Source organism: Drosophila melanogaster, chromosome 3L, assembly GCF_000001215.4.
Source record: "Drosophila melanogaster chromosome 3L".
Taxonomy (NCBI): Eukaryota; Metazoa; Arthropoda; class Insecta; order Diptera; family Drosophilidae; genus Drosophila; species Drosophila melanogaster.
Genome location: NT_037436.4, coordinates 15,490,319 through 15,517,178, shown reverse-complemented (window position 1 = coordinate 15,517,178; position 26,860 = coordinate 15,490,319). Strand labels below are relative to the sequence as shown.

At 40.7% G+C, this 26,860-nt stretch overlaps 12 protein-coding genes across 23 annotated transcripts; 4 read left to right on the top strand and 8 right to left on the bottom strand.

The window, feature by feature from the left end:
* Positions 1–122: 122 nt before the first annotated feature.
* On the top strand, positions 123–646 carry CG13454 (uncharacterized protein). The gene has a single exon (NM_140514.3). It carries the CDS (start codon positions 153–155, stop codon positions 489–491), a length of 339 nt encoding a protein of 112 aa, NP_648771.1. The 5' UTR covers positions 123–152; the 3' UTR covers positions 492–646.
* Positions 647–3,976: 3,330 nt separating this feature from the next.
* On the bottom strand, positions 3,977–6,127 carry MsrA (Methionine sulfoxide reductase A). 6 transcript variants are annotated; one of them, NM_079361.3, is made up of 4 exons: positions 6,010–6,127; positions 4,814–5,007; positions 4,443–4,703; positions 3,977–4,383 (listed from the first exon to the last, which is right to left on the bottom strand). In NM_079361.3, exons 1-4 carry the CDS (start codon positions 6,058–6,060, stop codon positions 4,149–4,151), a joined length of 741 nt encoding a protein of 246 aa, NP_524085.2. In that variant the 5' UTR covers positions 6,061–6,127; the 3' UTR covers positions 3,977–4,148. The 6 variants fall into 5 exon arrangements, with proteins under 6 accessions (NP_524085.2, NP_001261879.1, NP_730047.1 ...); NM_168622.2 differs by having other exon boundaries at positions 4,826–5,007; NM_206371.3 differs by lacking the exon at positions 6,010–6,127 and adding an exon at positions 5,547–5,616.
* Positions 6,128–6,131: 4 nt separating this feature from the next.
* On the bottom strand, positions 6,132–7,734 carry gdl (gonadal). Of its 3 annotated transcripts, none has more exons than NM_001274948.1 (3): positions 7,298–7,734; positions 6,948–7,242; positions 6,132–6,574 (listed from the first exon to the last, which is right to left on the bottom strand). In NM_001274948.1, exons 1-3 carry the CDS (start codon positions 7,441–7,443, stop codon positions 6,431–6,433), a joined length of 585 nt encoding a protein of 194 aa, NP_001261877.1. In that variant the 5' UTR covers positions 7,444–7,734; the 3' UTR covers positions 6,132–6,430. The 3 variants fall into 3 exon arrangements, with proteins under 3 accessions (NP_001261877.1, NP_001287071.1, NP_001027127.1); NM_001300142.1 differs by having other exon boundaries at positions 7,298–7,581; NM_001031956.2 differs by having other exon boundaries at positions 6,342–6,574.
* Positions 6,342–7,734, bottom strand: gdl-ORF39. Its single transcript, NM_001031955.2, has 3 exons — positions 7,298–7,734; positions 6,948–7,242; positions 6,342–6,574 (listed from the first exon to the last, which is right to left on the bottom strand). Exon 1 carries the CDS (start codon positions 7,628–7,630, stop codon positions 7,511–7,513), a length of 120 nt encoding a protein of 39 aa, NP_001027126.1. The 5' UTR covers positions 7,631–7,734; the 3' UTR covers positions 6,342–6,574; positions 6,948–7,242; positions 7,298–7,510.
* On the bottom strand, positions 7,666–8,118 carry Z600. The gene has a single exon (NM_079359.4). It carries the CDS (start codon positions 8,053–8,055, stop codon positions 7,783–7,785), a length of 273 nt encoding a protein of 90 aa, NP_524083.2. The 5' UTR covers positions 8,056–8,118; the 3' UTR covers positions 7,666–7,782.
* An 808-nt stretch (positions 8,119–8,926) lies between these two features.
* On the top strand, positions 8,927–11,991 carry CG7841 (uncharacterized protein). 2 transcript variants are annotated; one of them, NM_001274947.1, is made up of 4 exons: positions 8,927–9,380; positions 9,613–9,706; positions 10,834–10,952; positions 11,031–11,991. In NM_001274947.1, the coding sequence occupies exons 1-4, from the start codon at positions 9,329–9,331 to the stop codon at positions 11,288–11,290; spliced, it is 525 nt and encodes a 174-aa protein (NP_001261876.1). In that variant the 5' UTR covers positions 8,927–9,328; the 3' UTR covers positions 11,291–11,991. The 2 variants fall into 2 exon arrangements, with proteins under 2 accessions (NP_001261876.1, NP_648770.1); NM_140513.4 differs by having other exon boundaries at positions 11,031–11,740.
* Positions 11,992–12,284: 293 nt separating this feature from the next.
* On the top strand, positions 12,285–13,579 carry CG7857 (uncharacterized protein). Its single transcript, NM_140512.2, has 2 exons — positions 12,285–12,960; positions 13,022–13,579. Exons 1-2 carry the CDS (start codon positions 12,366–12,368, stop codon positions 13,363–13,365), a joined length of 939 nt encoding a protein of 312 aa, NP_648769.2. The 5' UTR covers positions 12,285–12,365; the 3' UTR covers positions 13,366–13,579.
* CG7272 (uncharacterized protein) lies at positions 13,410–16,241 on the bottom strand. The gene is made up of 3 exons (NM_140511.4): positions 15,919–16,241; positions 13,937–14,342; positions 13,410–13,871 (listed from the first exon to the last, which is right to left on the bottom strand). The coding sequence occupies exons 1-3, from the start codon at positions 16,086–16,088 to the stop codon at positions 13,761–13,763; spliced, it is 687 nt and encodes a 228-aa protein (NP_648768.1). The 5' UTR covers positions 16,089–16,241; the 3' UTR covers positions 13,410–13,760.
* Positions 16,242–16,617: 376 nt separating this feature from the next.
* CG7275 (uncharacterized protein) lies at positions 16,618–18,220 on the bottom strand. Its single transcript, NM_140510.3, has 3 exons — positions 18,050–18,220; positions 17,283–17,997; positions 16,618–17,226 (listed from the first exon to the last, which is right to left on the bottom strand). The coding sequence occupies exons 1-3, from the start codon at positions 18,117–18,119 to the stop codon at positions 16,671–16,673; spliced, it is 1,341 nt and encodes a 446-aa protein (NP_648767.1). The 5' UTR covers positions 18,120–18,220; the 3' UTR covers positions 16,618–16,670.
* A 137-nt stretch (positions 18,221–18,357) lies between these two features.
* Positions 18,358–18,977, bottom strand: CG7276 (uncharacterized protein). Its single transcript, NM_206370.2, has one exon. It carries the CDS (start codon positions 18,931–18,933, stop codon positions 18,418–18,420), a length of 516 nt encoding a protein of 171 aa, NP_996092.1. The 5' UTR covers positions 18,934–18,977; the 3' UTR covers positions 18,358–18,417.
* A 146-nt stretch (positions 18,978–19,123) lies between these two features.
* CG13455 (uncharacterized protein) lies at positions 19,124–20,605 on the bottom strand. Its single transcript, NM_140508.3, has 2 exons — positions 19,905–20,605; positions 19,124–19,836 (listed from the first exon to the last, which is right to left on the bottom strand). Exons 1-2 carry the CDS (start codon positions 20,462–20,464, stop codon positions 19,263–19,265), a joined length of 1,134 nt encoding a protein of 377 aa, NP_648765.1. The 5' UTR covers positions 20,465–20,605; the 3' UTR covers positions 19,124–19,262.
* A 1,024-nt stretch (positions 20,606–21,629) lies between these two features.
* CG12355 (uncharacterized protein) lies at positions 21,630–24,215 on the top strand. Of its 4 annotated transcripts, NM_001274946.1 has the most exons (5): positions 21,630–21,940; positions 22,277–22,419; positions 22,521–22,612; positions 23,598–23,710; positions 23,849–24,215. In NM_001274946.1, exons 2-5 carry the CDS (start codon positions 22,288–22,290, stop codon positions 24,124–24,126), a joined length of 615 nt encoding a protein of 204 aa, NP_001261875.1. In that variant the 5' UTR covers positions 21,630–21,940; positions 22,277–22,287; the 3' UTR covers positions 24,127–24,215. The 4 variants fall into 4 exon arrangements, with proteins under 4 accessions (NP_001261875.1, NP_001163447.1, NP_001097610.1 ...); NM_001104140.3 differs by lacking the exon at positions 21,630–21,940 and having other exon boundaries at positions 22,175–22,419; NM_001169976.1 differs by lacking the exons at positions 22,277–22,419; positions 22,521–22,612.
* The last annotated feature ends 2,645 nt before the right edge of the window (positions 24,216–26,860 follow it).

Genomic DNA, 26,860 nt, shown 5'->3' with positions numbered 1-26,860 from the left:
ACACCATTGTTTGGGATCAGGTAGCCTAGAACACCGTCGAGGGTTGAAAAGTGTCCAAGATCTGGTGGTCCGTTCAAATGCATTTCAAACTCGTCCCCTTGACTTGCTTCAATCAACTTTGGGCTCAGTTGTTCGCCAGCATCAGGTTCACAATGTCCTCCGATTCCACGCTGTACTTCAGTGCCGTCGAGGATATGTTCAAGGAAGTGTTAACAATAGGGGACGAGAAGAGGGATCCTGGAAACGAGGATTTCTCCGAAACACCTAAACGTTGCGTACGATTGCGCCAGCAAAAGTTGTTCGCGAACGATACCGCGAGTTTTGTGATAGGTCGCCGTTCGCCGAGGATTGAATCCAAAATCGATCTCAACAGAGATGTATCTCCTGGAAGGCGAAAGGAGCTGCGCGGCGAGGAAATCCTTCGGATGCGCAAGGATCGGGCGGAAAAGGAGCGTCTGAGGCCCCAAAGGCGTCTTACCATGCGGATTTAGTGCCACACCTATCGATATGATAGCTATCCACCGAGTTCATTGTGTTCCCCAATCGAAGTGCTTCCCTGTTGTATGCTCTACTTTAGGATTTATTTTTAAGCTCACCTAAGTATGCTAAGTTTTGAGTGCCAATAAATAAAGTTATTAGTGAATACAATTGGTCTGCTAATGTTTTTTACTTTGTTATTATATATCATATATACAAATCATATATATATATATATATATATCAGGTCAATTGAGTAAATATTTGTTTCTTAAAAGATTGCTGCTATACAAATAAGGCACATATTTAAATATAAAACTTTATTTAGGCAGGTTTTTCTTTCATGATGCCTAAATTATTACCCACATTCAATTAAAACGAAATATATTTCATAAAATATATGAAATTGTTTTCTGTTTTCACATATTTAACAATAACTCTTTAAATCTTTTACTAACAGTGTGCTCCAACACAAATTTATTTGTACTGAATACAATTTTAAAGGAAAAACAAAAATATAATATTTAAGTTTTTATAAACATTTTATAGCAATTTAGCTAGTTCACGAACCTTTTTACAGTCAACGTAGACATTGTGTAGAGTATTATTTTTATCAAATTCAAAGAGATACGATTTTGTAATCCTTTTTTTGTAAAACGTATCAAAACGCATACACTTAAAAAATTTGACTAAAAGAACAATTTAAAGATTTACTTCAATAATTTCTTGTTTGTATTTTCTGTTAATATATCAAATTTTAAACCTCCCATGAACAAACATATTTCTTACTTTTGAAAACCGCTGACAGGTGAAACTGATTTTCTTTTACCAAACAGCTTAATGATCCATGACAATGTTTGGGCTTTCTTTGCCATTTAAGTGCCAACTTAAAGATTAGGCTAATTTGGCCTAAAGATTAGGCTTCCACCCCTATCTTTATAGTTTTACCCTTGGCAGGTTTAAATCGGCTTAGCAACGATTAAAACTAATTACGAAGCGCAGGCCACTTGAAATCGGTGTTTAATCCCAAAAGGGATTTACTGCTAATCGCCCTTAGGAAAGAAGTAATCACTTTTGTCTGAGGAAAAATTAGGTGCAGTTTGTAAGTATCTGACTAATACTTTCGTACTTACAGGAACTTAGAAGTTCATTGGGGTCAAGATCCTTTAATCTTTAATCGCTTGTCCTTTATACGAGCTTTTCTTGAAATGCAGATTAATCAAAAGCAGACCTTATCTAACCACATGACTTGAATTTCTTCTTAATCACAGCTCTGAATTAGAACGAACTAAATTTCCAAACAAAATGATTTGCAAATATACCGTCTTCCTTTCATACGCATTTAATAGTGCAAATCACCGAGATTACATTTAGTTGAATTGCCAGTGACCTTTCCAATTCCCCGTGGGTTCGGAAAATCTTGTGCAACTATATTTTTTTTCGACCCATTGATCGATTAGTGAAGCCTGCCGTTTTCCGTTTCCCTTTGCCATCCAATAAAATAAACTATTATCAGCCCGTGCGACCGATTCAGGAAAGCTACATACATATGTCGTACATACAATGGTACATCCATAAGTACATACATACACATTCATAGTTCGCCGCCGTCAACAACTTTAGATGAATTGTAGTAGTGGGCTTGTTTTTGTTGTTGTTACGTCTGTAGCGCGTCTAGTGAAGGCGGCTCTTCTTCTTCGCGATGCGAGCTATAACGGAAAATCTTGTAAAATTCGCCACATCCAAAGTACTCAATATTTTTAATTCAAATTTGGACAATTGATGGATATGCGGATAATCTATACACATGCCAAAAATGATTTGAATAACTCCATTGGAACTCCCTTAAATCGACCAAGTTTGTCACTCCTCGAGAATTTCTCCGATTTTTATGATTTTTGAAAAATCAGATACTTTTGTGAAATATCTACCGATTGACCCGGTTTAGCCCGATTCTATGCACTCTTTCATATAGAAATCATTTAACGAAAAACAATTTAAATCGTCCATCAGCGGTAAACAAAAAATGCTTCGCTATATTTGCCCCATCTATTTCACTTATCGCCAAACACGCGGCTAACCGGCTAGCGTTGGAGCGAAAGAGAGGGCTGCGTGGGGCGAAATGGGGGGCAATGCCAGCAAGAGAGAGAAAGAGACCGAGAGCGAGAGAGAGCTCCATTTGCTTTTGCTTGGGGAAGAAGAGACAACAAAGAGCGGTCAAATCTGTCGAAATTCGGGTTGAAGGCCTGGTTATATGTATCTATGTATCTTATAGTTTACGTATAACTAAAGTATCCGGAATATTCCCAACATAGATAACCCATACTAAAACTATACGGAGCAATTTTTTAACTTTCTATTGTTTATTAATTATACAACGAATGTTTAGGGAGAATATGCACAGCACGTGTGTTTCTTAAATGGATAATCAGCTAGGAAACATACATTCATAAGTATCTTTGTATCTTGTGCTGCACGTTTAAATGCTATATATATTGTTTAGAATATCCCCCAGGAAAAGTTTATATTTAATGTACATGCTTATAATGTAATGTACTTCTTAATATTAAATAATATATAGCCCAGCTGCACATCAAGGAATTCAATTAAAGTACACAATACATATCGCAAAAATATATAGTATGCAATGCACATTTTGGTGATCTAATGAAATAACTAAACTAAATATATAATCCACTTTATTTTCGCTAATCAAATCTTCACCTATGACTAAGTGCATTTTTCTACTTTCAATCGATTAGTGCCAGTCACTACCGCCAACAATTTATAGACCCTCAAATTAAGTGTAAACTACCAAACCGTTTATGATTAGACAAAGCTACTGATAGTTTTGCAATTTATGGACAAGAGCAATTCATTCAAATACTTATACATTTTCTAAATATGTGTACCTTAATTATATGAACATACTATTTTTAAGAATGGCGAACGTCTTGAGGTCAGTCACTTTACTGTCCTTGGTTAGATAAATTTATTGGCATGCCATTTTGGCAAAGTATAACTTACGTAAGATGATACGCTTTCATAAATATTTTATAAAAAAAAAACAAACTCTCGTGGAAAATAATTTAATTATATAAAATATAATACTGTATAGTAAAAACCGAATTTCAGCAGAATTTCGTTCAGATCTTGACAGCAATGCAAACTCATTAAAGTTAAACAAACAGATGAGCCAGCGAATTTGTTATCGGGTGTTTATGGCTGATAAGACAGGATCCTGGACAGGAACTTAATATGACTTGCAAGCTGTTTATCACGCCAGATTGTTCAGTTGGTTATCATGTTGTTTTCGCGCATGAGGAGGATGAAGTCGATTATTACTGCTGGCTATTAGCACGTATCTGCAGATATTTTATCGTTCAGATGCAAGCCAAAATTAAGTTCGTTGCCTTTGTGGCGAAACAATACTAATAATACCCTGGAAAGGCAGTGCTACAAATAAGATTCCAAATCAAAAACCAAAAACATTAACTTTAGTTTGAGATATTTTTTTTTATTATAATAATAAAATATATGCGTTTCATATATATTTCATACGTTTCTAAGTCTACGTAATACACAATCTGTTTTTGAACAAGCAAACTATCCATAAAATTACCCCCCTAGGTGTACGATCTACGCTTAACGTCTATGCAGATTCGGCCATGTCAGCAGTAGAGACCCTGGCCCTCGTTCTGCTCCACGTGGTAGTAGCAGTACTGCCGCTGGGTGGGCGTCAGACCCATGGTCTCCGCCTCCGCCTTAAACTGCTCGATGCCGCCGACTCCGGCCAGGTAGCCATTCAGTTTGGTGGCCACATAGCTGGTCTGCAGCAGTTTGGGGCTGAGATTTAGCGATGAGGCGAGATCCTTGTGGCCCTGCAACCTATACTTCTGGTGGTACCTATGAACAAACAAGGAAATTCATATCAACGCACTCAGATTTTCTTAGTTAAAACTTACGCCTCGGCTGGGTAAAAGTTCTCCTTGGATGCAATCTCAGTGGTTATGATCTCCGGTGCACGGCGCTCTTGCTCCTCCAATTTGGAGGCGTGTGCCACCTGCTTCTGCTCCTCATCGTGGTACAGAATCAAGGAGGCGTACTGCCTCTTGATGGGCGTGGTCAGGCCATACTCATGGTTGTTCCAGAACAGATCCAGCAGCTCCTTAAAGCTAATGACCGTGGGATCATAGTCGATTTCCAGCACCTCCGTATGATCGCCCCTGTTGAGATTGGTGGTTAGTACCGGATCCGAAAGGATTATGGGATGCAACATGTAGGGACGTGAAAGGAAGACATATGGATGATTAATGCTCTCAACTTGCTCCCTTACATTTTACGGTACGTTGGCAAATCCGAGCTGCCTCCGGCGTAGCCCACGGTGGTTCTCAAAACTCCACGGGTGGCTCCATACAGGGATTCTGCGCCCCAAAAGCAACCCATGCCGAAAGTGGCCGTGGCTTTGGTGACATTCACATCGTGAACCGGCGAAATGTTCAGTTCCTTTTGTTCATTGCGAACGGTGCTCTGGAAGAAGAAGAAGAAGAAGAAAGGGGAGTATGAGCAACAGATTTCTAAAATTTGAAATATTAGATTTATTCGTATTGAGCGCACACCAAAAACAGAAACGTAAGGCCGTAACCATAGCCCGGCAAACAGCGCATTTTAAGCACAAAATTTTATATGTATATAATAAATGCAATATTCGGCAGGTTTTAAGTTTTTTAAGTATTTTCTTTGGGGCTTTGTTCGCGTCTGATGTCGTCAGCAAAATAATAATGCACTTTGTGCGCTCATTTTAAACTCTCTCTCGCGCTCTTTTCGGTTTTCGCTCTGTTCGCCTTGCACTTGCAGCTGTCGAACAGCTGATTGAAAATACTATCTCTCTCGCACACACTATTGCAAAATCAATTTCAAAATCAAGGTCAATGGAAAAACTGATTTAAAGAAAGTAAAAGTCGTTGGCTAACAGCGCTTCACTTCGCACAGCAAACAACTAAATTAATCCTAGCTTAAATCACTTTTAAAACCATTTAAATATGCGGTTTTAGGTGAGCAAAACTCGCCTTGAAATTACGAAACAGTCGCGAAAACATTATTATGTGTAAACTGCTCAACTGTTGGGAAGCAACTGAACCTGGCCAAAACAAACCGAATTCCTCTAGCCAACAAAAAGGTGCTCACATGAGCTTTAATTATTCTGAACATTAGATGTCGGAAACTGGCTTTTATGACTAAGCACATCAAAGTTTTGGCCACCCGGCCTTGGGGGTTCAAGAAACTTTAAGACTCTTCACAAATTACTTATGTCTTGTACATCAAATAATTTAATTGCATATATTTGTTTATTTATATTTGTACACTGTTTAAAGGTGTATTAAAGTCACGATTCGGCAAAAAAAAATTTAAAATATATTTCATTAGCTATCATAGCATTTTTTAATTTACATTTAAGCTCGAATTAAACCGCAGGACATTTGAAATCACTAGTCACAGGATTAGGCACCAATCACTAGACCAATTACTTACCAGATCCTTGAGCTCAGGATGAGTGACACTGGAAGTAATAGTCAGAGACATGATTTCACTAGTTAAAATTGTTATTTATTTAATGTGTCGCTTTTAACATTTAAAGCTGAACTGATGCATCTGCAGAAAGGTCGGTCCAATTTATACTGCCGCCTCTCCCGCTTTCTACGCGAATGTGGAGAGTGCCGCGCTATCGTTATCAATTCTCCCGCTCTTCAGTCTTCTGGCGGCCGGCCCCGTCTCTTTCTCCCTCTCCCGATTCTACGCTGATTAAAACTGCGCAGCGCTACAGGTTTCTTGGGGCCACAATTGATCGTACAGCTGGGACATTTGATCAGGGTTATAATTTAATTGCCTTTAATATTCTAATTTGAACAAGTCAAGTGCAGTCTTTTGTGTTCTCCGGATTGTGGACTAACTGTTATTTGCCGGGCTCGTATTTTAGCCGGCTCAAACGCAAAATGAAGTCCAACAGGAACATTTGTATTTTTATCTCCTTGGGATTCTCGGTGACATAGAAGCCGGGAACGCCGGCCTTTTGAAGTGTGGATTGTTGGTCATTAACCTGCGTAATGATATTAGATATTAGTTCAACATCAAGAAAAAACAAAGAAAGTTAAAGTAGTAAAATCTAATTTCGTATTCCCATATAAGCATTTAAAGTTATGATTAGAAATAATTTGTATTACAAAAGAAAATATCTTTAGTGATAATTTCATTTCAATTATAAGAATCTGCAGATAAATATATACCTAAAATATACCTAATCTATAGATCCATCCATAATCAAACTATGTATCATATTTGAATTTAATTTTAAATAGGATTAGGATTATCTAAGTTTGAGATTCGACTATTGTTTTTAAAGAAATTTGGATGGTAAGACCAACTAAAAGTGCGTGGAATGGAACGACTCAAAAGGATATTGAATTCTTCACCTTTTGATCTAGTATTTCGATAATCTTCGTATCCGACTCGTGTAGTTTCTTAGTGTGCTTTATTTTCATGAGTCCCAAAATGTGGCGCAACTCCTCGGGATCCTTGATCTTGCTCCTCCACTCGGCCACTTCTATTTCATACTCGTTCTCCGCCTGCATCCGTATTTTAATTAAGTGTCTTTCGGTTTCGTGTTGCAGCTCCATTAATGCTTTTACTATTACAAAAATGCCATCGTTTAGCACACAATTGGCGAGTTCGGTGAGTAGATCGTAGGAAATGCGTGTCTGCAAGTTTCTGTTAATCAAAAATGGCGTTAAATATTTAAATAAACTAAATATCAAGGACTTACTCGGGAAGTTCCGAATGGTAAGTTCGCAATTGGTCCACCAAAAAATAGATTTTGCGTTGTAAAAACTCCGGAGTTGGCTGCTGATACTCCACTACTGCCTCACTAGTGTTCGCACTACCTTCGCTGGTTGCCGGTATGTCCGCCATCTTAACTAAATTGTGATTTCCTATTTATTTACAATAATTTGTGTAATATTCCCAAGTATTTGTGTTTTTAGTGATGTTTTGTGCAACCGCACTCCAATTTCGCCTCTTCGCCGCACGAACAGCTGAGCGCCAGGGCTGCAAACTGCAGCAGCAGCAGTGTGACCACAATCAGTTTGGCTGCCCACATAACGGTAAGTCAGAGAAAGACGCGGAAAGTAAAATGTTTCAAAAGTATTTATATATATTTTTGTTGTATCAGAGCGTGAAAAGAATTGTGACTGTACGATTTGAAATCAATGATGCTTATGACTAAGGTGATTACATCGGTTCGTATTATGATTAGAAGTTCAAAGATTTGCGAGCCTTGATGAAATTCTTATCAGCCTCGTAAGTGTACATGCGATTCAGTTTGTTTTTGCGGCGCTTTTTGAGTTCGGTTTGGAACTTTCCGTGTCCTGAGCTGCTGGGGGTGGCTGGTACCAGGGAATACTTCTTGCTGTCCAGGGAGTAGCACTCGCGTTTTCCGAACTCATGCTGCTCCTTTGGGGTTTCCACGATTTTCAGGCTGTTCAGGCGCTGCAGCACTTGGTTGGTTTCATTTGTCGACGACATAATAACTGCTAGGCTGGCTGATCAGGAAGTTAATGTGAAGCTTGACGTTGCTGATTTGCTACTGATTTCCTTTTGCCCACGGCCTTCTTTATATCCACTTGAGTGTGCAATTTCAGGACTGCCATAAATATCTGCGCGGAAAATACAGCTTATCCGTTTTCCACATCTGTCACTTTTATGGTGCTACCTGCTCATAATTAAAATTTCCGCAGAAAATTCTCGCTAATCCCTTTTTAATGCGTTCAGAATTACGCGAGCAGGTAGTAATGGGTTTTAGTCTACCGCCATAAAGTCCGCCTTTTACAAATCGCAATAAATTAGAAAGGAATTCGTAACAATTTCCAAATTTGGTGTTTAAAGTGCATAACTTTTTAATGGAGTATATTAATTTCTTACTTTATAGATAATAATTCCTTAAAGATAATATAAAAATATAATTTATTGGATCTCCAAATGCTTTCAATTATATTGGATCTCTAAATGCTTTCAATAATCCAATCTTTTAAATGTAGCCTCTAATCAATTAATACGCTTTTAAAAAAACGCGCGCAGGTGAAAGAACCCACTGCCGTTTTAAAGTGTGTACATACTGGCGAAATCATATGGTGGGCATACACGTGTATCGGTTGTACAGTTTATGCGTTAATCGACTTCGCGAACTACGAAACCTAAAGCTGATTGCTATTATAAAATAAAGACTTTACTAAACAATTGATAGTGCCCATTATAGTTGAAAGCCTAAAGAAATAAACGCTTATCAAATAAAATCACTGCCGTGGGTTACTGCCATGAAGAAATTATGATCTGCTGAAAGTCGAGTTGTCTGCCGCATGAACGCCCTAACATACGGCTCTTTGCGGGTGTCTCTCTTAACATTTCGTTATGCGATTTGAATGGGGCAGTTGCATTGGAGCCTCGTCCGCCGAACACAGAACATTACAAACGCGTTTCCAGGAGTAATTGTCGGTGATTTTAATCGAAAACAATTGATACGAGCGCGGTGCGGCAGCCATCAAAATCAAAGAGTGCTAAATCGGAATCACTGCCCTAAGTGAAGTGTATTGTGTAACCTTTTGAGACGATGACAATAGGCCAAAAGGAGGCGGCGTGGGGCAGGCTGGGCTGCCAATGATCATATGATTGCCTAGAGCGGAAAAATACTCAAAATCATAGCAGTCGGCTAGGCATTTCGTTGCCAGAAACGAAAACAACAATACGTAAATCGAAAGGACAAGGTATATTTTCAGCCGGTACTCCCCATCTCCCCACCACCATGTACACAATCAACAAGGGACCTAGCAAAATTGTTGCTAAAACGCGTCGCGGTGAGTCCAAAATATTGATAGTAATAATGGTTAATAATGCCACAATAGACCCTTTCAAGAGAACAGCTGTTATGTCACAAAAACATACTCTTTTCCTTTCTCTCTCTCTCTCTCTCTATATATCTGCCTCTGCCTCTCTTGCTCTCTGGCTCTGTTAACTTTTTGTTTTGCCGGCGTTTTCCACAGTAAATGCGTATTTTATAGCTTTCCATGGCATGTTTTCCATCCGCAGGCCTGGCACCAAATTTTGAAAAATTCGAAAGCATCAAGGAGAGCGGCCGCAAGAACGCTAGTTTCGATCTGAACAGTCCCGAGGAGCACAAAAAGTAAGAATGCCATGCTCATATGTAACCATACCCAAATCTTGGGTGCTTATGCAAACGGATGGCACATGGTGAAATGTGGAAAGCGGGAAAAGTGACGGGGGAAAACGCGGACTGGGGTTCAAGACCCTCGTCTTATCGCACTGACATTTTATCGCAAGAATCCGTGGCGACCTAGCACAGTAATGCTAATTGCTCCCGAGCAAGTAGTCTTATTCTCGCTAGGGGAGACCCATTGGAAACACGTGGGTCAGGCGTCGGTTATCGGCTCCATTTTAATTTAAATGCCCATTGAGGCCATTGAGGCATTGACTTTTCCACGTCCGTTACGTCACGGCTCCAACGTAACTTCGCGGCAATGCTCGGCACAGGTTGTGCCAAAACAAGGCTGATTAATTTACTTATTTTACCTGGAAGGGTGTGGAGTTATTCCGAATGTCTAACTGCAATCGAAACATGTAACTTCAGAGTAGAGTACTTATAGGTAATTGAAGAGTGTATCTCATTTCTTGTTTATTTTTATGCCTTTTATATCAACTGTATTACGCTTGCTGTTAAAAGTATCTTATGGATGCGAGTTTTCTAGAATTTCCCATAGCCATTTCAGCTGAAATCTGAAAAGTTCTCTATATAAATATTAACTTTATAAACTCCCAATTGTATTTAATTTCTTGCGATTGCTTTTATTTTTAGAACTTCAAGATAAAAATTACCTAACCCTTTGCCGAAATACTATTATCTAAATTAATAAACCACAAATCCTTGTCAGTCAATGGGATGGCACTGTTTACTATCTGCCACTGTAGATAGCTTATCAGTACTCATTGCTCTTATGAGTATATATTGAGTTTGTAATTTTTTCATCGATATGTAATTTTAACATTTAAAAGCCAAAATAATGTAATCGACGAACTGCAGCGCCTTTCTCGAATTAAAATGCATTTAGCGTTCCTCGAACTGAGTAGCAAGCTGTCGAACCCAAGTTACCCCACCTCGTTCTCCAAGTGATTTATTTTCGTAGTCCACATGTTTGGTGGAATCTGTGTGGTTTGCATAAGTGCCTTTTCATTGAAATTCAAGAACATTGTTATTAAAATTGTATGCATATTTCCTGATTTTTAAAAAAACAGCATACCGCGTCCGGTGTTTCAACAGAGCTTCGCCACCAAGCGGATAACGCCAACCAAACTGATCGAGGATGAGGTGATAACGCCGCAACATGAGGAAATAATACGTTACATAAATGACTGTAAGTCGGAAATATGATTGTAAAGATGTACTTATAAGTATTTAATAAATGTGGTTTACTTTTGTTACTTTTTGGCAGCCTGGAACATGCTGGTGGCGCAGAATCCCTACGACTCGAGCTCATCCGCCAAGCCTGTTGAGAAACCTGTAGCGGATGCCAACAACAACAGCGCCGCCAGTCCAGTGGAAAGCATAATGGCCAACAGCCCAGTGCCCGCTGCCTCGACAGCCACTGTCTGGGTGGAGCCACCGAGTCCAGCGCTACAGGACTTCAAGCCCTTCGACCTGGAGTCGTGGTGGGGACGTCGCCTCTTCCAGAACATAACCAAAAGCCTGTAGGACCGATCGCATGGGATCGAATGAGTGGCAGAGCCTGATCTTTGTCAATTCCTAGATAGTCAGTGCTTCCTTCTGTGCATGTACGTTCGACTGGACATGGGCAAAATCACACTAGATGATAGTGGGCGAAACGAGATGTGACGAGAGACTTGCTTAGTTTTCGGCTAGCGACTAAGTAAATATCACTTTGGATGTTAGTGGTTGGGAGGCCACCGTGGTGGCAAATCTTGGCATAGGTTCATCTCGCATATAAGTGTGTATATGAAGTAAATTGAGAGTCGTCGCCGTTGGCCAATGTAAATAATACGATTTCTGATTTACAATTAAGAATGTGTTATAGAGTTATAAGAAACGTGTCATCTGGATGGCTTGCCATTTTTTTTTTAATGTCAACAACACTCATGTGAATTGTATAAAGTATAAGGTTCAAACTAACATCAATTTAATTGCAACCGATTTTGGTTTTACTTAATTCTGTAAATGCCGATTCCAGTTTAAATATTTGCCTGTACATACTAAAATAATTGGATTTTATTACGTCAACTCTAGTTAAGATTTAGAAATATCCAAAAAAGGAATTGGTTGAGCCGATTTCTCACCACTGGCGTTGCCTGTATTTAGTTTCTCACTATAAAACGATTTATGTTTAGCATAAATAAAATTAAAATCAACAAAATTATATTCGCTTTTAACAGAAATATTTTAAAAGTTTAATTAATGGGGGGAAAGGGAATGCGAGAATTTACTTTGTGTGATGCGTAACAATGAATGGAGATTACCCTCTTTACTTACATTAGATTTTTGTTTAAATTTTCCATCCCAAATGATATAACAAGAAATAAATTAGTTTATTTAAAGATTATTCACTATATTACAGAAATTTCAAATTTAAACTTGGTCTATTTCCATACAGTCAAAATACTAAATACTAAAGTAAAATAAAGTATATTATAACGGTGACGATATTTCCGACAGCTTTCGGTATATAATAACGCAAGCTGGTCACTCTTCCAAAACCTGCCAAAATAATTTTTTGTCAGGATTAAGTTTATTGTTATTTATTAAATAAAAAAACATGTGTGACGGCGATGTGGCAATTGCGGAGCTGGAATCCCGTCTGGATGAGGTCAGTCTGGAGGACATAGGTGCCAGACATCGTCGCGAGCGCAAGGATTTGCAGGCCAAGCTGCAGGCCATGAAGAAGAATGCGCCGAAAAATAATAAAAACAAGCGGAAGGAGTTCCTGGAGGAGATGGCTCGCCTGGAGGGAGAGCTGGAGCAGCGCCACAAGGCGGAACTGAAGGCAGCGGAAGCCATGGAGGCACCGGTGTTGGTGGAACCGGTCGTCAAAGAGCCAGCGGAAAAGCCAGAAACTGAAGTGACAGACGATGATGGAATCGAGGAAAAAGAGGAACAGCTGGCGCCCAATCAGCGTGTTTCCAAGGCACAGAAACGCCGGGACAAGAAGGCAAAGGAGGCACGTGCACGAGAGGCAGAGATCAAGACGGAGCTGCAAAATGCTGCCAATCAGCCAACGCCCAAGTTAATCGAACTGCAGCAGATTACAGCAAAGCTATCCCAACGCCAATTATCCCTTCACAATATACCCTCCGATGGCGACTGCTTATATCAGTCCATCAGACACCAACTTATCGTAAATGCTCTTCCAGGTAATGCTTCACGATTCAGTCCACACAGCACCAAAACTAATCCATAATAATTGCACCAAAGGTCACAGTGTTCAGGAGTTGCGGGAGGAAACTGCCAATTATGTGCGTGCTCACAAGGACTCGCTTATCTCATACATGATCCACCCGGAAACAGGAGACATTCTGAACGACCAACAATTCGAACAATACTGCCACGACATAGCAAAAACTCACGCTTGGGGTGGCCACATAGAACTGAAGGCCATCTCATCGCTACTCCGGGTGCCCATTGAAGTTATCCAAGCGGAAGGAGCACCGACGCTCCTGGGGCAAGAGGAATTCGGTGGATCACCGCTGATCATCTGCTACCACCGCCACATATACCAATTGGGTGCCCACTACAATTCCACGGTGCCAGCAGCCTAAACGGGAAATGCCCAATGGCATTTACCATCAACTCACTCGATTTTGTAACAGATTGTTTTATTACATATTATGTTGACTTTATAAATACGTATGCATTTGGAAGATTTGAATTATTGTCAAAAATTGCAAGTATGTAGTAGTTATATACAATAATAGTCAATATAATAACAATTCTAGGTTAGCTAGCAACTTAGTTAGCTGGATTTGTTCTAAGAAAATATTTCCTATATAGAAAAATAATTCGTTTAGCTCAAATTTAGTTTTCTTGTGGCGGTTTAGTGTAAATTCAAGCAATAATTTGATTATTCCTCAAAGCCTAGCTACTTATTACTTGGTAATGTTGTTGCAACAACCCATTATTTGTCCTTTTTTCTAGGTAAAGCGTTCGATTTCAATTATTTGTCCTTCTTGCTGTCCTTGGGCTTCTCGGCAGCCGGTTTGTTGGGATAAATAGCGAACATGGAGAGCTGAATGCCGCCCAGGACCAGCAGCAAAAGGTTCTGCAGCTGAAATAGAAGAATTTTCGGTTCAAATTTACATTCTCGTTTAATAGAATTAATTGCTAACTTACCACCATCACAGTATTCTTGATGGAGATGGCATACAGCGTCCAGGAAAATGCCACCAGATTACCGGCAAAGATAATCGGGAACGGCATTCCCTCGGTGCTCTTCTTCTCAATGATTTTCGGCAGATGCAGCAGGGGAGAGCCCACCATCCAAACCAGGATGCCGGTGATCAGCATTCCCAGGCGGAACTCAATCTTGGCGGGATCCTCGAAGTTGGCATACGCGGTGATGGCCAATAGGAACACCGAGGAATAGCCAATCTGCTTCCAGATCTTGCTCCTGCTGGCGCTCGAGGCGTAGTAGTAAAATCCGAAGAGGAAGACGAAGTTTATCACCAGGCCGATTAAATTCGTATTGATCATGGCAGCATCATTCATAATGTTGGCCAGCTTCAAGCTGAGAACGGTCCTAGAAAGTTCAACAATTTGTTAATTAGTTACTTTAATTTAGGACAAAATTTGGTTTTTATATTTAAACAAAAATGTAATACTGTTACCATTCATATTCATTTTAAAATATTCTTCAATATAAGGCTGGAAATTTTATAAATTCCAGTTAACTTGTAGATAAGAGCATAGTTTTCTGAGGATATTATAATTAATTCAAATTAATTGACCCTGCCCGAACCAGTTTTCCAGCAGTAAGTCGCTACAGAAAGTTCGAATCAAGAGAAATGGAACTAGTTTTCATTTAAAGTGCTCCAGTCTACCACTTCATTGAAAAAAAAAACCAGTTTACACTTATTAATTGCGTTATCAGATTCTATACTAGGTGGAGATAGATAAATAAGCATAATAGGGCCGGCGTGCAAATCATGGTACACGTAGCATTTGATAAGGAGCTCAACGCTCAACAAATAATCAGCATTATCATCGATCAACCTATAAACAAACCCACAACAATGGTGAAATACACCCGGGCTGGGCGAAATGAAATGCAAACTGGCCGAGGAACCTGCCCTTGACCGAGACCTCGAGCGCCCATTGGGTGGAGTGGAATTCGTTTAGCATACAACTGTTGCTTCGCTTGCATGTCTGCGGGTCCTTACACTTGACACAGTCCAAGTTAACACCTTCCGGAAAACCACCCCCAAGTAAGCCCCGGCGCAGTGATGGCACACTCACTTGATGGTACTCATTCACTTGCTGCCATATGGCACTTTATGATCTTTTGAGATGTTCAAAACAAACAGTGGAAAGTTTACGATTTAAAAATAAAAAGGTAAATTCCTCGAGAGTTCATCTACATTTAGTGCTTTAGCCAGCAGGAATTTGGAATTGTTTAAAGAAATGTATTATTACGGAAACTATAGTTAAAAAAATATTATGTTTTGCTAAGCAAACACTATTATTCATATGCAGTAATGGACAAGCCTTACGGCTATAATTAGAGAAGATTATATTTATAGATGACAAGATATTCCCATCACCACCACTGGGTGGCCCACCCCCTTTGGAATCTGGGCAGCCCCGCTTTATGCCGAGCACGTGGAGAGGGCGAGTCGCGTATCTTTCGCCCGTCGTATAAACGATTAGCGGCTCTCCCAGATTTGGACAGACTCTACCGGATCAGCATTCGTAATAGAGGAGCTCTAAAATTATACACTCTAGATAAGAGCTACGTGTTTGGAGGGTTCTCGCATCGATAAGGCGGCAAAAGTGCTGCTGGCGGATTTTCGACAAGGTTAACGATTTCGAAATGTAACGGTCGCGGATGATCGAAGTGTAATTCCCATTTGGCCAACGCAGTGATGTAATCGATTCCATTGTTATCTTCTTGAATTGTGTGCAAAACCGATTCACTGGCGGCCTTGAAGAGACTCGATTCTGTGCTGTCATGGCGACAGTTCTAAAATTTAATCAATTCCCACACAGATGCGTTGGCTTTTGTTCTTTTCACTCGCTTTTCCTGCCCCCTGCCCACTAGTTTTTTTTTCGATGTCGCATGCAGTGGAGCATCACGGAATCCCAATTAGGTTACTTACAGCACCACTCCGAAGAGAAATGGGCCCACCGGGTAGACGTCGCTGCTACCCTTCTTGCGGATGTCGTTCATCAGAACCACTCCGGACAGAAATTGCAGGGTAGTTATGGTGCCGGCTACCTTGGCGATTAGTTCGCTGTGTGGCGCCAAGAGATCCCCCAGTGCCTCCATGATTTCAATGACTCTCAGTTGATGCCTTTCAAACGGGTTATGTGGGAACGGGAGGGGGGCCGAGTGCCGCGCGAGTATAAACAAATGAACGAAAACAAAAACTAACGACCGACTGGCGGCTGCCGTAACAACAAACGAACAAATACTGAGCACCAACGGTGGGGCTGGCAACCTTTTATAATCGAGAATCCCCTAGAAATGGACGCGTCTCTCCGATTTTCCCCAAACGTTATCGCCCGCGAGGGCTTATCGGATACGAATTGAATTTCAAATTTCCGCGAAACGTTGCTGCATGGCAAAGCAAATGAGTTTTCTCTCTAGAGCAACAGGAGAGTATTCCTTAGAACTTATCAACATCTTCTTTCTTCTAGTATCACTGAATTAAAGCCAAACAATAGTTTAAACTAAGCAAATTCACTGATAACTTCGGTTTGACTTGACCAAACTGAAAGTCACTTGAGAACAATGATAGAAAGTGAGAAACTCAATTGAGATTAGGCTTCTTAATATATACATACATAGTCTCCTTACAAAAATCAATTTTATTCAAACTTATCCAACTACAGTCGTTAGCAATCATCCTCACACCTCCTCCTTCAGCACATGCTTCTTTTTCTCGCTGACGTAGGGCACCTTCTTGCTCTTCTTGGTGTGCTTGCGCACATTGGCCTCCTTGACCTGCTCCTTCTCCTTGACCGTGCGCATCTTCTTCTGTGCATTGAGCACGTGACGCGGCACCTGGCGATGGCGCGCGATGCGCTTGATCTGCGGATGAGCGGCATACTTTTGCTTCAGCGCCTCCTGGTAATTGAAATTGACGCGCTCACGTGGACGGATGACGCCCAGCTTTTCGGAGGCATTCGCCTTCCACATGCGGACGTTCATTTCGTCGGAGCCGGAGAAAACGTATCGATTATCGAGGGACCAGGCCACGCAGACCACATGCTGCATGCGTTTTGTGTGGTAAATATCCCGCGAGTGACTGTGGTGGGCATTGTAGATCCGAATGGTCTTGTCGTAGCTGGCCGAGACGAATTCCTTGCCAGTGGGCGAGTAGTCAACATCGGTGACAGCGGAAACATGGTCAAAGTGAACCTTCAGCGGCGTTTGCAGCTTGCGAGTGTCAAAGGTATAAAGGCTGTAAGAAATAAAGATTTTAGCAACACATCCTCTTCGTATGGCCGTTTTACTCACTTGCAATCCTCGTTGGCCACTGTGAAGTTGAACGCCTCCATGGGATTCCACGCGAGCTTGTTGCTCTTCATGGTTAGGACGACCTTCCTTAGTGGCTGCGCCTCTCTCTGATCGTACAGGATAATGCTGCGATCGCTGGCACAGCACGCCAGGATGCTTGTTTCCACGGGGTTATAGGATATGGTGTGAAGGGTATCGACGCCCCACTTCAATGTCTTCAAAGGATCGTTGTGCCTTTCGTCCCAAATGGCGCATACCTCGCCACAGGTGGCGAACTTGTTATCCCTGCGATTGTGCGAGATGCCGTGCAGTCCAAATTTACTCAGTATAGTGTTCACCGGCACCTCATCCTCGCCGACTTCCGGAGCCTCTGCTTTCCAAACCTTGATGGTTTTATCATCTCCCACGGTGAAAATGCGACCTCCGTTCTGGGTGTAAGCAATGCCGCGAACGAAACCGTCGTGGGCCACAAAGTTCCGAGAGCTGATACGATTCGCCAAGTCCCAAATGCGCACTTCGCCGTCATAGGCGCCGGTGGCCAAGGTGGAAAGTTGCTTGGGATGCTTTCCGAAGCAGGAGACTCCATCGCGATGCCCGCTCAAATTGCAGACGAAGGGTTTGGCAAATACTCGATCCAACTTGGTGGCATTCAGGGCACGCACGTATTCCCTGGGACCCTCCAAAGGATGCAGCGAAGGATCGTAGTTCCTGGGCACTGAAAGTGGCATTCTTATAATACTTTGGTCTTTCTTCGTATATGAACTTACTTTTGTGCTGTTGCAGTTTGGTTTCTCGGACATAGTTATCCGGATTGCGACTAATCATTTTCACCTTCATCCTGATTGCATTTATTAAGCTTTTCTGCGGCGTAAAATAAAATTAATCGTGAGTTTCGAACATAAACAACATGTGCGTGCTACAGTGTTGCCATACAGAGCGGCTGTCAGCTGATTGTGTTGAGTAGTGGGTGTGGTAACACTAATGCAAAACCAATAGGGTAACACTGAAATTTGAAATTTTGGAGGGAATTCTTCTGAGTGTTGTATGATCAATCAAATGCAACACAGTTCACGTTCATTTTATGCAAATGCATAATACTAAAAAATTTCTTATATTTGATTAATTGTACATCAACCTAGTACTGATAGCAACCAAAAACGGCAGCAATGCAGATAAAACTGCCACCATCAAAGGTGAAGGTTATGTAGTCATCGGACAGCTCATCCCAAATGGCGCGAGCTCCGTAGAAACATCCGGCTCCGGTCTGCTGGTAAAGCATTACGTTCACAACGTGCTTGAATCTTGGAGAAGAGCCGCGTCCCTTCATCTTAATGTTTATGTCATCGGCGACTTCGCGGGTCCATTTAAGGGCTTCCGATTGATTATAGGTCTTGTTTGCCAGCTTCTCCTTGACCACCTGGGCTATCATCAAGCGAATGTACGGCAATGGGAACTTCTTGCCGAATGCTGGTCCCATGTTGTAGTAGTTATAGATGGTGACATCAGATGCCGGCTTATCCTCATTCCCAGGCTCCCATTCTTCATCCGAGTCACTGTGGGACATTACCTCGGATCGGCTGTCTGCGCTGACCGCGGACGCTCGAAAGGACTCCTTTGCAGTCGACAAGGTTTTGGGTCTTTGTGTCGACATTTTTGCGATATTTTTATCTGTGTTTCGTTCAAATTCCAGATAAACTTCGATTGCAATAAGTTAAGAGAAATAATCAGACAGAACAAATTTTTCATGGCCATCTAGTTTTCCAAAGAAAACACAGTGATTGGTAAATAATAAGTTCAATTTTCGCTTTTTAACCTTTTTTGCAATTATAAAAAAATCTATTGTTTTGTTAGTTTTTTATTTCGCATAAACATATTTTTGTTATTTTTTTTTACACTTTCCATTGTCTAAATGACCCAATTTTTTCTAGTTAAAATATTTCAAAGTTAACCTAACGTTAAGTAGTAACCAAAAGTGAAGATTTAACGAGCTGAATGCCTGTAACGTCGAATACGAGGATGTCGATTGGAGAGATTCTGAATGTAGGTGTCACTACTCTGCTCTTGACTTGAGCGTTCCCTGGCCTTCGGTGTGAGCAAGTCATCGACTGGATTCTGGTTCTGACACTTTTCCATTTCCTCCTTTTTGCGCTGCTGCTGCTGAAGCTCGTGGACTTTTCGCAGGCAGCAGCAGTTCCTGAGCGCATCCATAAAGCACTCTAGATTCCTGCGAAAGATCTCCAGATTCTCCGGAGAAATGGGCGACTTCTCCGCATGACAACACTCATCGATGACCACCTGGGCATGGAATATACACTCGCTAGCCTGACCGAGTGTATTCTTTAGATTGAAGATTTGCTGTTTCTTCTTCAACTGCATTTGAATATAGCGAGTGCACAGCATCTCGAAACGGCGCTGTTCACTCCGGTACTCATCGAATAGCTCGTCGTATTTGGAGTGCAGCTGCTCCGTTTTGCTTTGAAGTACCTTGAGAGCCTTTTCCCTCTTGGCTAACTGCCGACGACTTTGGCGATGGGACACGGAGAGCTCAACGTAACTGAAAATGCGCCAGAATACTTAGTGCCTACATATGTATACCCTTTTCTAATATTGTTGAAAACTTACCGCTGTTGCATCAGCAGTGGACTGATGGAGTCGTACAGCTCACCAATGGAGTTCACATGGGAGCCACTGGGGCCCCTCTTCTCCGGATCGCTCTCACTCGAACTGGAGCTATCGATTCCCCGGAGCAACTGCACCAGTCGCTCGTTTCGCTTCCTTTCCGTGTCCAGTGAAAACACCAGTTCCTGAACCCGTTCTGTCTGCCGATCGAGGGCCATTCGGAGCTTGAACTCCTGCTGCCGATCCTCGTGAATTGTGTGCTCCAGTTCATTCACTAGTCGCAGTATCTGTTGGACGGTCTGCTGGTAGGGATTGGGCTCCTGGTTTTTGTTCAGGCTGGCATCAGTTGAGGCCAGATGATTTTCGCCCAGTGATATGGGCTCGTCCTCTTCGTCCTCCGAGGGAAGTAAGAGACTGGAAACGGGATCCAAATTTGAATTATTTGAAGACGAGCTCGACGTGGAGCTAAGAGGGGCCAGGGGACGACCCAAGTCGCTCTTTCTCGTGACGGTTCCGAAGCCAAGACCGTTGCTCACACTCCTCAGAAGGGTGCTCAGGTTCATCCTTGGTCCTTTCCCACCTCGTGTCGCTGTCGTCGTCGATGTCTCCGTCTTGTCACCTGACTGTAAAAGTACTCAGGTGTGTGCTGCGCTGTGTGCTCGGCTTGTTTGTCACTAAATGACTGCCTACTTGTGCTCGGTACACTACAATAAATAAATATAAAAACAGATACTTTTAGATGCTTTTAAGATATTAGCTTTTTTGTAGAATTGATTCTCTATCAATGTTTAGACTTCTAATTAAACAGCAGGAAGTCAAAAAGTTGTGGTTTCTATTATGAATATAGCAATATTTACTACAATTTAAACAAATTAAATTATGTAAATTTCTTCTTATTGGTTTCTGAAGCTTTTCTTAGATTTTTCCGAGTATACCAACAGCTATCCGAAAGTTGCTGCCTTCCGGGCTCACTTTCCATATGGTATCGCACAACTTTTTAAATTGCTTTCAGTTTTAACACCTTTGCCTTCAGTTTTCCCGGCACTCAATCAAAGTTGTCGTTACTCCGCCACCGATTTCATTCCCTCGCATATGTTCTGAAGGCTTTTCCCGACTTTTCCCAACTGCCTTCACAGCTTTCCTCTGGTGTTTGTTAGTCGTGCGTAAATTGCCATTAGCCAAAAAGGGTTGCCAAGACTTGATACACTTATTGCATTTTTATGGGCCAAACTTTTGTTGTTTTTTCCTCAGTTTTTCCATTTTTTGGTTTTGCTGACATAGAGAGTTGCATGTATCCTTGATTAAGAGCGATACATACGTATTGTAAACTTGATTGAGGCAATTTTGCAATCGGTAAAGATTGTGGAGAATACTCGAGAGTTGCCTTTACGTCATGGGTTTCAGTAAAATCCTTGATGATGTTTTTGCACCAAGTAAAAAAATTTATTGTAGTAAATTGCAGCATATTAACTAGATTTAACTAGATATACAAAGGTTATAGTATCGCTGCTATTGACAATTAATTATACGAGGTTCACTTAATTTTCCGACTGCTACTATGACAGCTACCGGATATAATAATCCGATTTTATAGTTTATATATTTCATAATTTATAATAAAATATGAATATTCGTTCTTTTAATCCAGACTGAACCGCTTTTTGAAAGGAAGTGGAAAATATTTTGTACAATGGTTGCTTTTGAGTTTGTAAGAGTTTATAAAAAACTAATAGTCGCCGTAAAATTCGTCAAATCAACCCAAATATAAATCCTAATCAAAAATGAAATATTTTTTTTTGGATATGCTTATTTCACATCTTTAAATCCATTCAGCGATTTCAATGGAGTGTTGGAAGACTCAGCCGCAGCTCTTATCTGGGTTCCTTGGATGCCCATCATCACAATTTCCTGATAGTTTCTATTTTTTAACATTGTTTCGAGCTTGTTAAGCAATTCCCATTATTCAATGGCCTACCAAATTATTTTAAAATTACACTTCCTTAAATTTCGTTGATGAATTATTATTAAAAATGCTGGAAGTAAGTAATAGAATTAAATCTAATCTGTGAAGACTGATAAGGCCGTCTAAGATATCGCTTAGGTAACTGCATTTGTAAGCTTTTATTAAACAAGAAAGATTTACTCCACGCTCTTGTTTGCATTCAAAAAACGTAAACATTTTTATTTTCTCTTAGCTGCCCGTCTTTCTCTTTTGGCTCTCTTCTTTTCACTTATTGTCTTTTGTAACAGCTGAGCCATCGCTTGGAATTTTCCTCAGTAAAGCTCCGTTAGCGCTGGCGGCTGGCCGCTTCCAAAAAAAATTCATTAGAAAGTTGTCACAAAAAATTTGTTATTAATATTAATCAAAATTCAAGCAATTAAGATAATGGCTCGGTTAATTTCGGGAGTTCGCAATTTGTTCCATCGATATCCATTCGTCACCAACAGCGCCATCTATGGGAGCCTTTATGTGGGCGCCGAGTATTCCCAGCAATTCGCATCCAAACGCTGGTTGGCCGTAAGTAAAATCATTTACAGACACTCATGTGCAGAATATGAGCTTGGAGATATATCCGAGGGCGATCTGGCGATTTCTAATCCTATTTATGTGCCCCGTAGACGGCGAGCAAACCTGAGGATATCGATTATGCAACAATAGGAAGATATGCCGTGATGGGTACTGCAGTATATGCCCCAACACTTTACCTTTGGTTCGTGCCCTCAGTTTTATGAATCTGTACATACATAGCCACATTTTATTATTACTTGCACATGTACACAGTGATGGTCGACATAGTAGCTCTGCTTTTTTGTTTGATTTCTAATACAATCTGTTTATCATGAAATCTATAACTTTTCATTATAATTTCTTATTTCTAAATTTCTGATTTTATGTTATGACTAAAAAACGACACTTTAGAGCAAAAACAGTCAACTTAAAATATTAGTATATAAATCGGAGCTATTACGTTGGCCGAGGCTGTTCATACTAACACATCTGTGGACCATTCAATTTACTCACACTTACATGCTTGCCATTTAACCATTCTTTTTATTTCCTCAATTTGCTTCGCCGTACGCTTCTGTTGTTGTTTTTGACTTTTATCAATTTGTTTACGATTCCGGTAAAGCTCCATGAGCACGTGTCGCAAGTCAAGAGCATGTCTCTCCGCCATTTTTATCACTTTCTCTTCACACTTTCTCTTTAGAAGCACCCACGCCACCAGAGCACCAAGCTTTTCCTCTTTAATTGAGTGAGAGGGAAAAGCTGCCCAGAAAAGCACGCAACGCACTGAGAAATTGGGCATATTTGCACGACATAAAAGTCAAAATGCAACGTAAGTTTGGGAAGTTGGAAGTTGGCTACTGGGGATCTGGATTCGAAAAACAAAACTTACAAAAGAAAACAAGATGCACACAAGGATATACAAACATAGGGAATAAAGATCTCGGAATATTATAAATACATATCACAAACACATACACAATGTATGAAACACTTACACATAAATAAATACTAACACCATAAATTGATTACAAATATGCAAACACACTATATAAAGTAACTCCAAAAGCACTATATATACACCAAAAAAAGATCTTGCTTACCTAGCCTGCTTTAGCTTTTACTTTGATGTCTTAAATATAATCAAGCATATATATCAAGCATAATAATTCAAATAATCAATTTCCTAGGTACAAATGGTTAGATCGCGCTTTTCCTGGCACCACTAAGGTTATCATAGTTAAAAAATTAGTGCTTGATCAGTTTGTACTAACGCCTTATCTATTGACTGTGTTTTATGCAGGTAAGTTCCACTGATACACTCAAATGTAAAGATTAATTAATGTATATTAAATTAATAATACATTTTCATGTTTATTTTTGTACGCTTAACACATGTTCTCTGTTATTTGACAATTAACAAACTAATTTCTATTTCCAGGCATGTCCATCATGGAGGGCTCTGCGGATATTTTCCTGGAACTCCGCGAAAAATTCGTGCCGACTTTTATGCGTTCCTGCATTTTCTGGTTGCCCGCGCAGGCCTTGAACTTTTCCCTGGTTGCACCCCGATTCCGTGTCATCTATATGGGTATTTGTGGATTGATTTGGGTGAATATTCTATGTTGGACCAAGCGGCAAAGTCTTCCAGTCGCAACGAAAGAAATTGCAACTGATTCAAATAATAATGCAGCTGCCATAAGGAATTCCGAAACATGAGATTTGAATATACACCATACACCATAACCATGTATATAGTCCTAGATAGTTTTTGACCATGCATTGCCAAATAAAGGAGAAGCAAATAGTGTGGTAGACTTATTTATTTAACCTGATTGCAAAGCGTTCGTATACAGTGCGTATGATTGATGTTCCCATAAACGGAAACTCATCAATTACTACTTACCCTCTATTCATCTATTTCTGTGAGTGCGAGCTTGTGTGTGTGTGTGTGTGTCTGCTGTTTATCAGCGTGTGTAAGCGCGTTAAATTGTGTGCGTGTGTGCGTAAATGTTTCCATCAACATTTGCCACACTCAAACAATAAAGAACTATCCTGCGTATCCCGCTGGACTCCGTGCACTGAACTCCCTAAACCAAAATTTATGTGACATATAACAAAAAATTCAATTTTTTAAAATTATCCCTGTTTTTGGTTCAAACATAACCAGGTGCGCTTCGTCACTACGTGCACTGCTATCCATAGTAGTAATCAGGTTTCGTCACTTATAAGAGCTTTTGTATGTTTAAGTGGGTTTTGCCTTAACATTTACATTAGATATTGTTCCCTAATTTATGTCTCTTGTTCAATGGCAGCTATCCGTGGCTAAATGCATTGTAATTCCCCGATCGCATTAACTTTTTGCCTAATTATTGCTCATCTCTACCATCTCGGCCGACTGATGCCCATGACCCCTGACCCACGAGCTTACGGAGCACCCAGCAAAACTAATTAGACGTGGCGTGTTTCGGCTGCCAACTCCCTTCGATATCCGCCCCATGTTAATGCGTTGAGTGTGTGCGTCTGTTTAACTTATTGTTGTCTATTTAAATTGCAATTTGTCAATATGCGTGTGTGTTGTAGTTACCGCACGCCCATCTGAGGCCACCTCCTTGTTTTTCCTCACAGTTTTCCATTTGCACTGAAAGAAATCGTAGTAATATAAAGCATTTGATAGCAAGCTAAACAAAATTAAACATGTCCTCAAAATATGTACGTTAATGAAGTAGTATTATATTATATCTATATCTTGTTTTAAGGGCAAATAGTATCCCTACGAATAAGATATATCAATAACTCCAAATTCAATACACTCTGAGTTTTATATAGCTTACATTCTATGAAGTTACCAGCACCCATTTTTCGCTGTGTAGGCAGTCTTACAATTAAACTTCTTGTGCACTCATTAACAGCACATAACGTTGGCCCAGCCTGTGTCCAGGCTGAATTTGCTAAACTTGGCAGACATCGTAGCTCCAGTTCAAACCGACCCTCTTAGTTCCCATTTCCCAAGAACTCGACTTGGCCAGAAATGCGTCTACTTCCTTTTGGACCGCCTGCAAAGGTCCTTTTCCCACTCCTTTGACTTTGACGTCTTCGCTGGATTCTCTAGGTTGCTGCTGCTGGTTCTTGGTTCGTTTTTTGTGTGTGTTTCTTTTTTTTTTTTATTTACATCCGCTTGTTTGTTCAAAGCGGAAAATTAATTCCATCTTGGCTTGTTTCCGTTTATCTTGAAAAAGTATTTCGTCGTCTTTTCGCTTTATACCGTAGACCGCCTCGCCCCTTCAACGCCGCCCCACTTTGTTTTACTTTTATTTTCGACAGCCTGCTGACCAGCTGAAAACTGCTTTTCCTACTTTATATTTGTGTGTGGAGCCGGGGCCAGGGACTATTTACTTCATCTACTCGTTCTGGGCAGATTTTCGGGTGCTTTCTTGGTCCGCTACAGAAATTAAGGGTATTTGCGGTTAACCAAGAATTCAAAACTGTTTTCTAAAAATTTTAATATGCACACTAATCTGTAGTTTACTTTAAAAATTAACTAATAATTTAGTTTCAAACACGTTTATTTGGGATTAATATATTTAGAATTCAATCCTAGCTTATCTTGCGTGAATATTAGAAATTATCTTAAAATTATTGCGATTATGCAAACATCATTTAACTTACTTCTGCAGAACTTTCAACTTTATATATTTATACAGAAGAAAAAAAATAAAAAAAAAATTTTCAATTAGAGCATACAGAGTTCCGCGTCCAATCGCCATTCGTGTTTGGCTTTCCACTCTTGTTTTGTTTTGCTTTGGCTGTTTGCCTTGGGTGGGCGGTGGATCCTTGGCCCCGCCCACTTCCTGTCGCTCCGGCCATCGTGGCGTGAAACTAGCGCGTCGCCCACCACACGTACATTAAATTAAAAATTAATTTACAAAAATAAACAGAGTTATGCCAGAGGAAGCGTCTCCCGTGCGATACCGACCATAAGAAGCTAATACTAATGCTGCTTCATTTGATTCAATTACCGGAAGCAGTCCGTCCAATCTGTCCGTCCGTCCGTCTGTCCGGCGGAACAGAGCGGAGCGGATCGGAACCGCCGGGCCCTGACGCTCCTCGGAAATTTTCGTGTTTGTCTTGGGACACGCGGCAGGAAGTTGGCTGGCTATCCAGCTATCTGAGTATCTGGGCATCTGGGCATCCATCCTGCTCCAAGGACTTGTCGTAATTACCGCACAAGACAAATAGAAAAATGGCGTAAAAACGAGAAATTAATCAACGTTTGGCGCCCCGGCCCACCGCCACTCGATACACATATAGATATATATAGTCCTGTTCCATCAATCCAACCTGATTGCGATTTGATGTGAAGCGCTTGGCAAATATGACAGTGAACCAAATGTCCAGTGATAGCTATTTGAAATGAAAATGTAAAGTGTGAATTTGACGGTGCGGAGTCGCA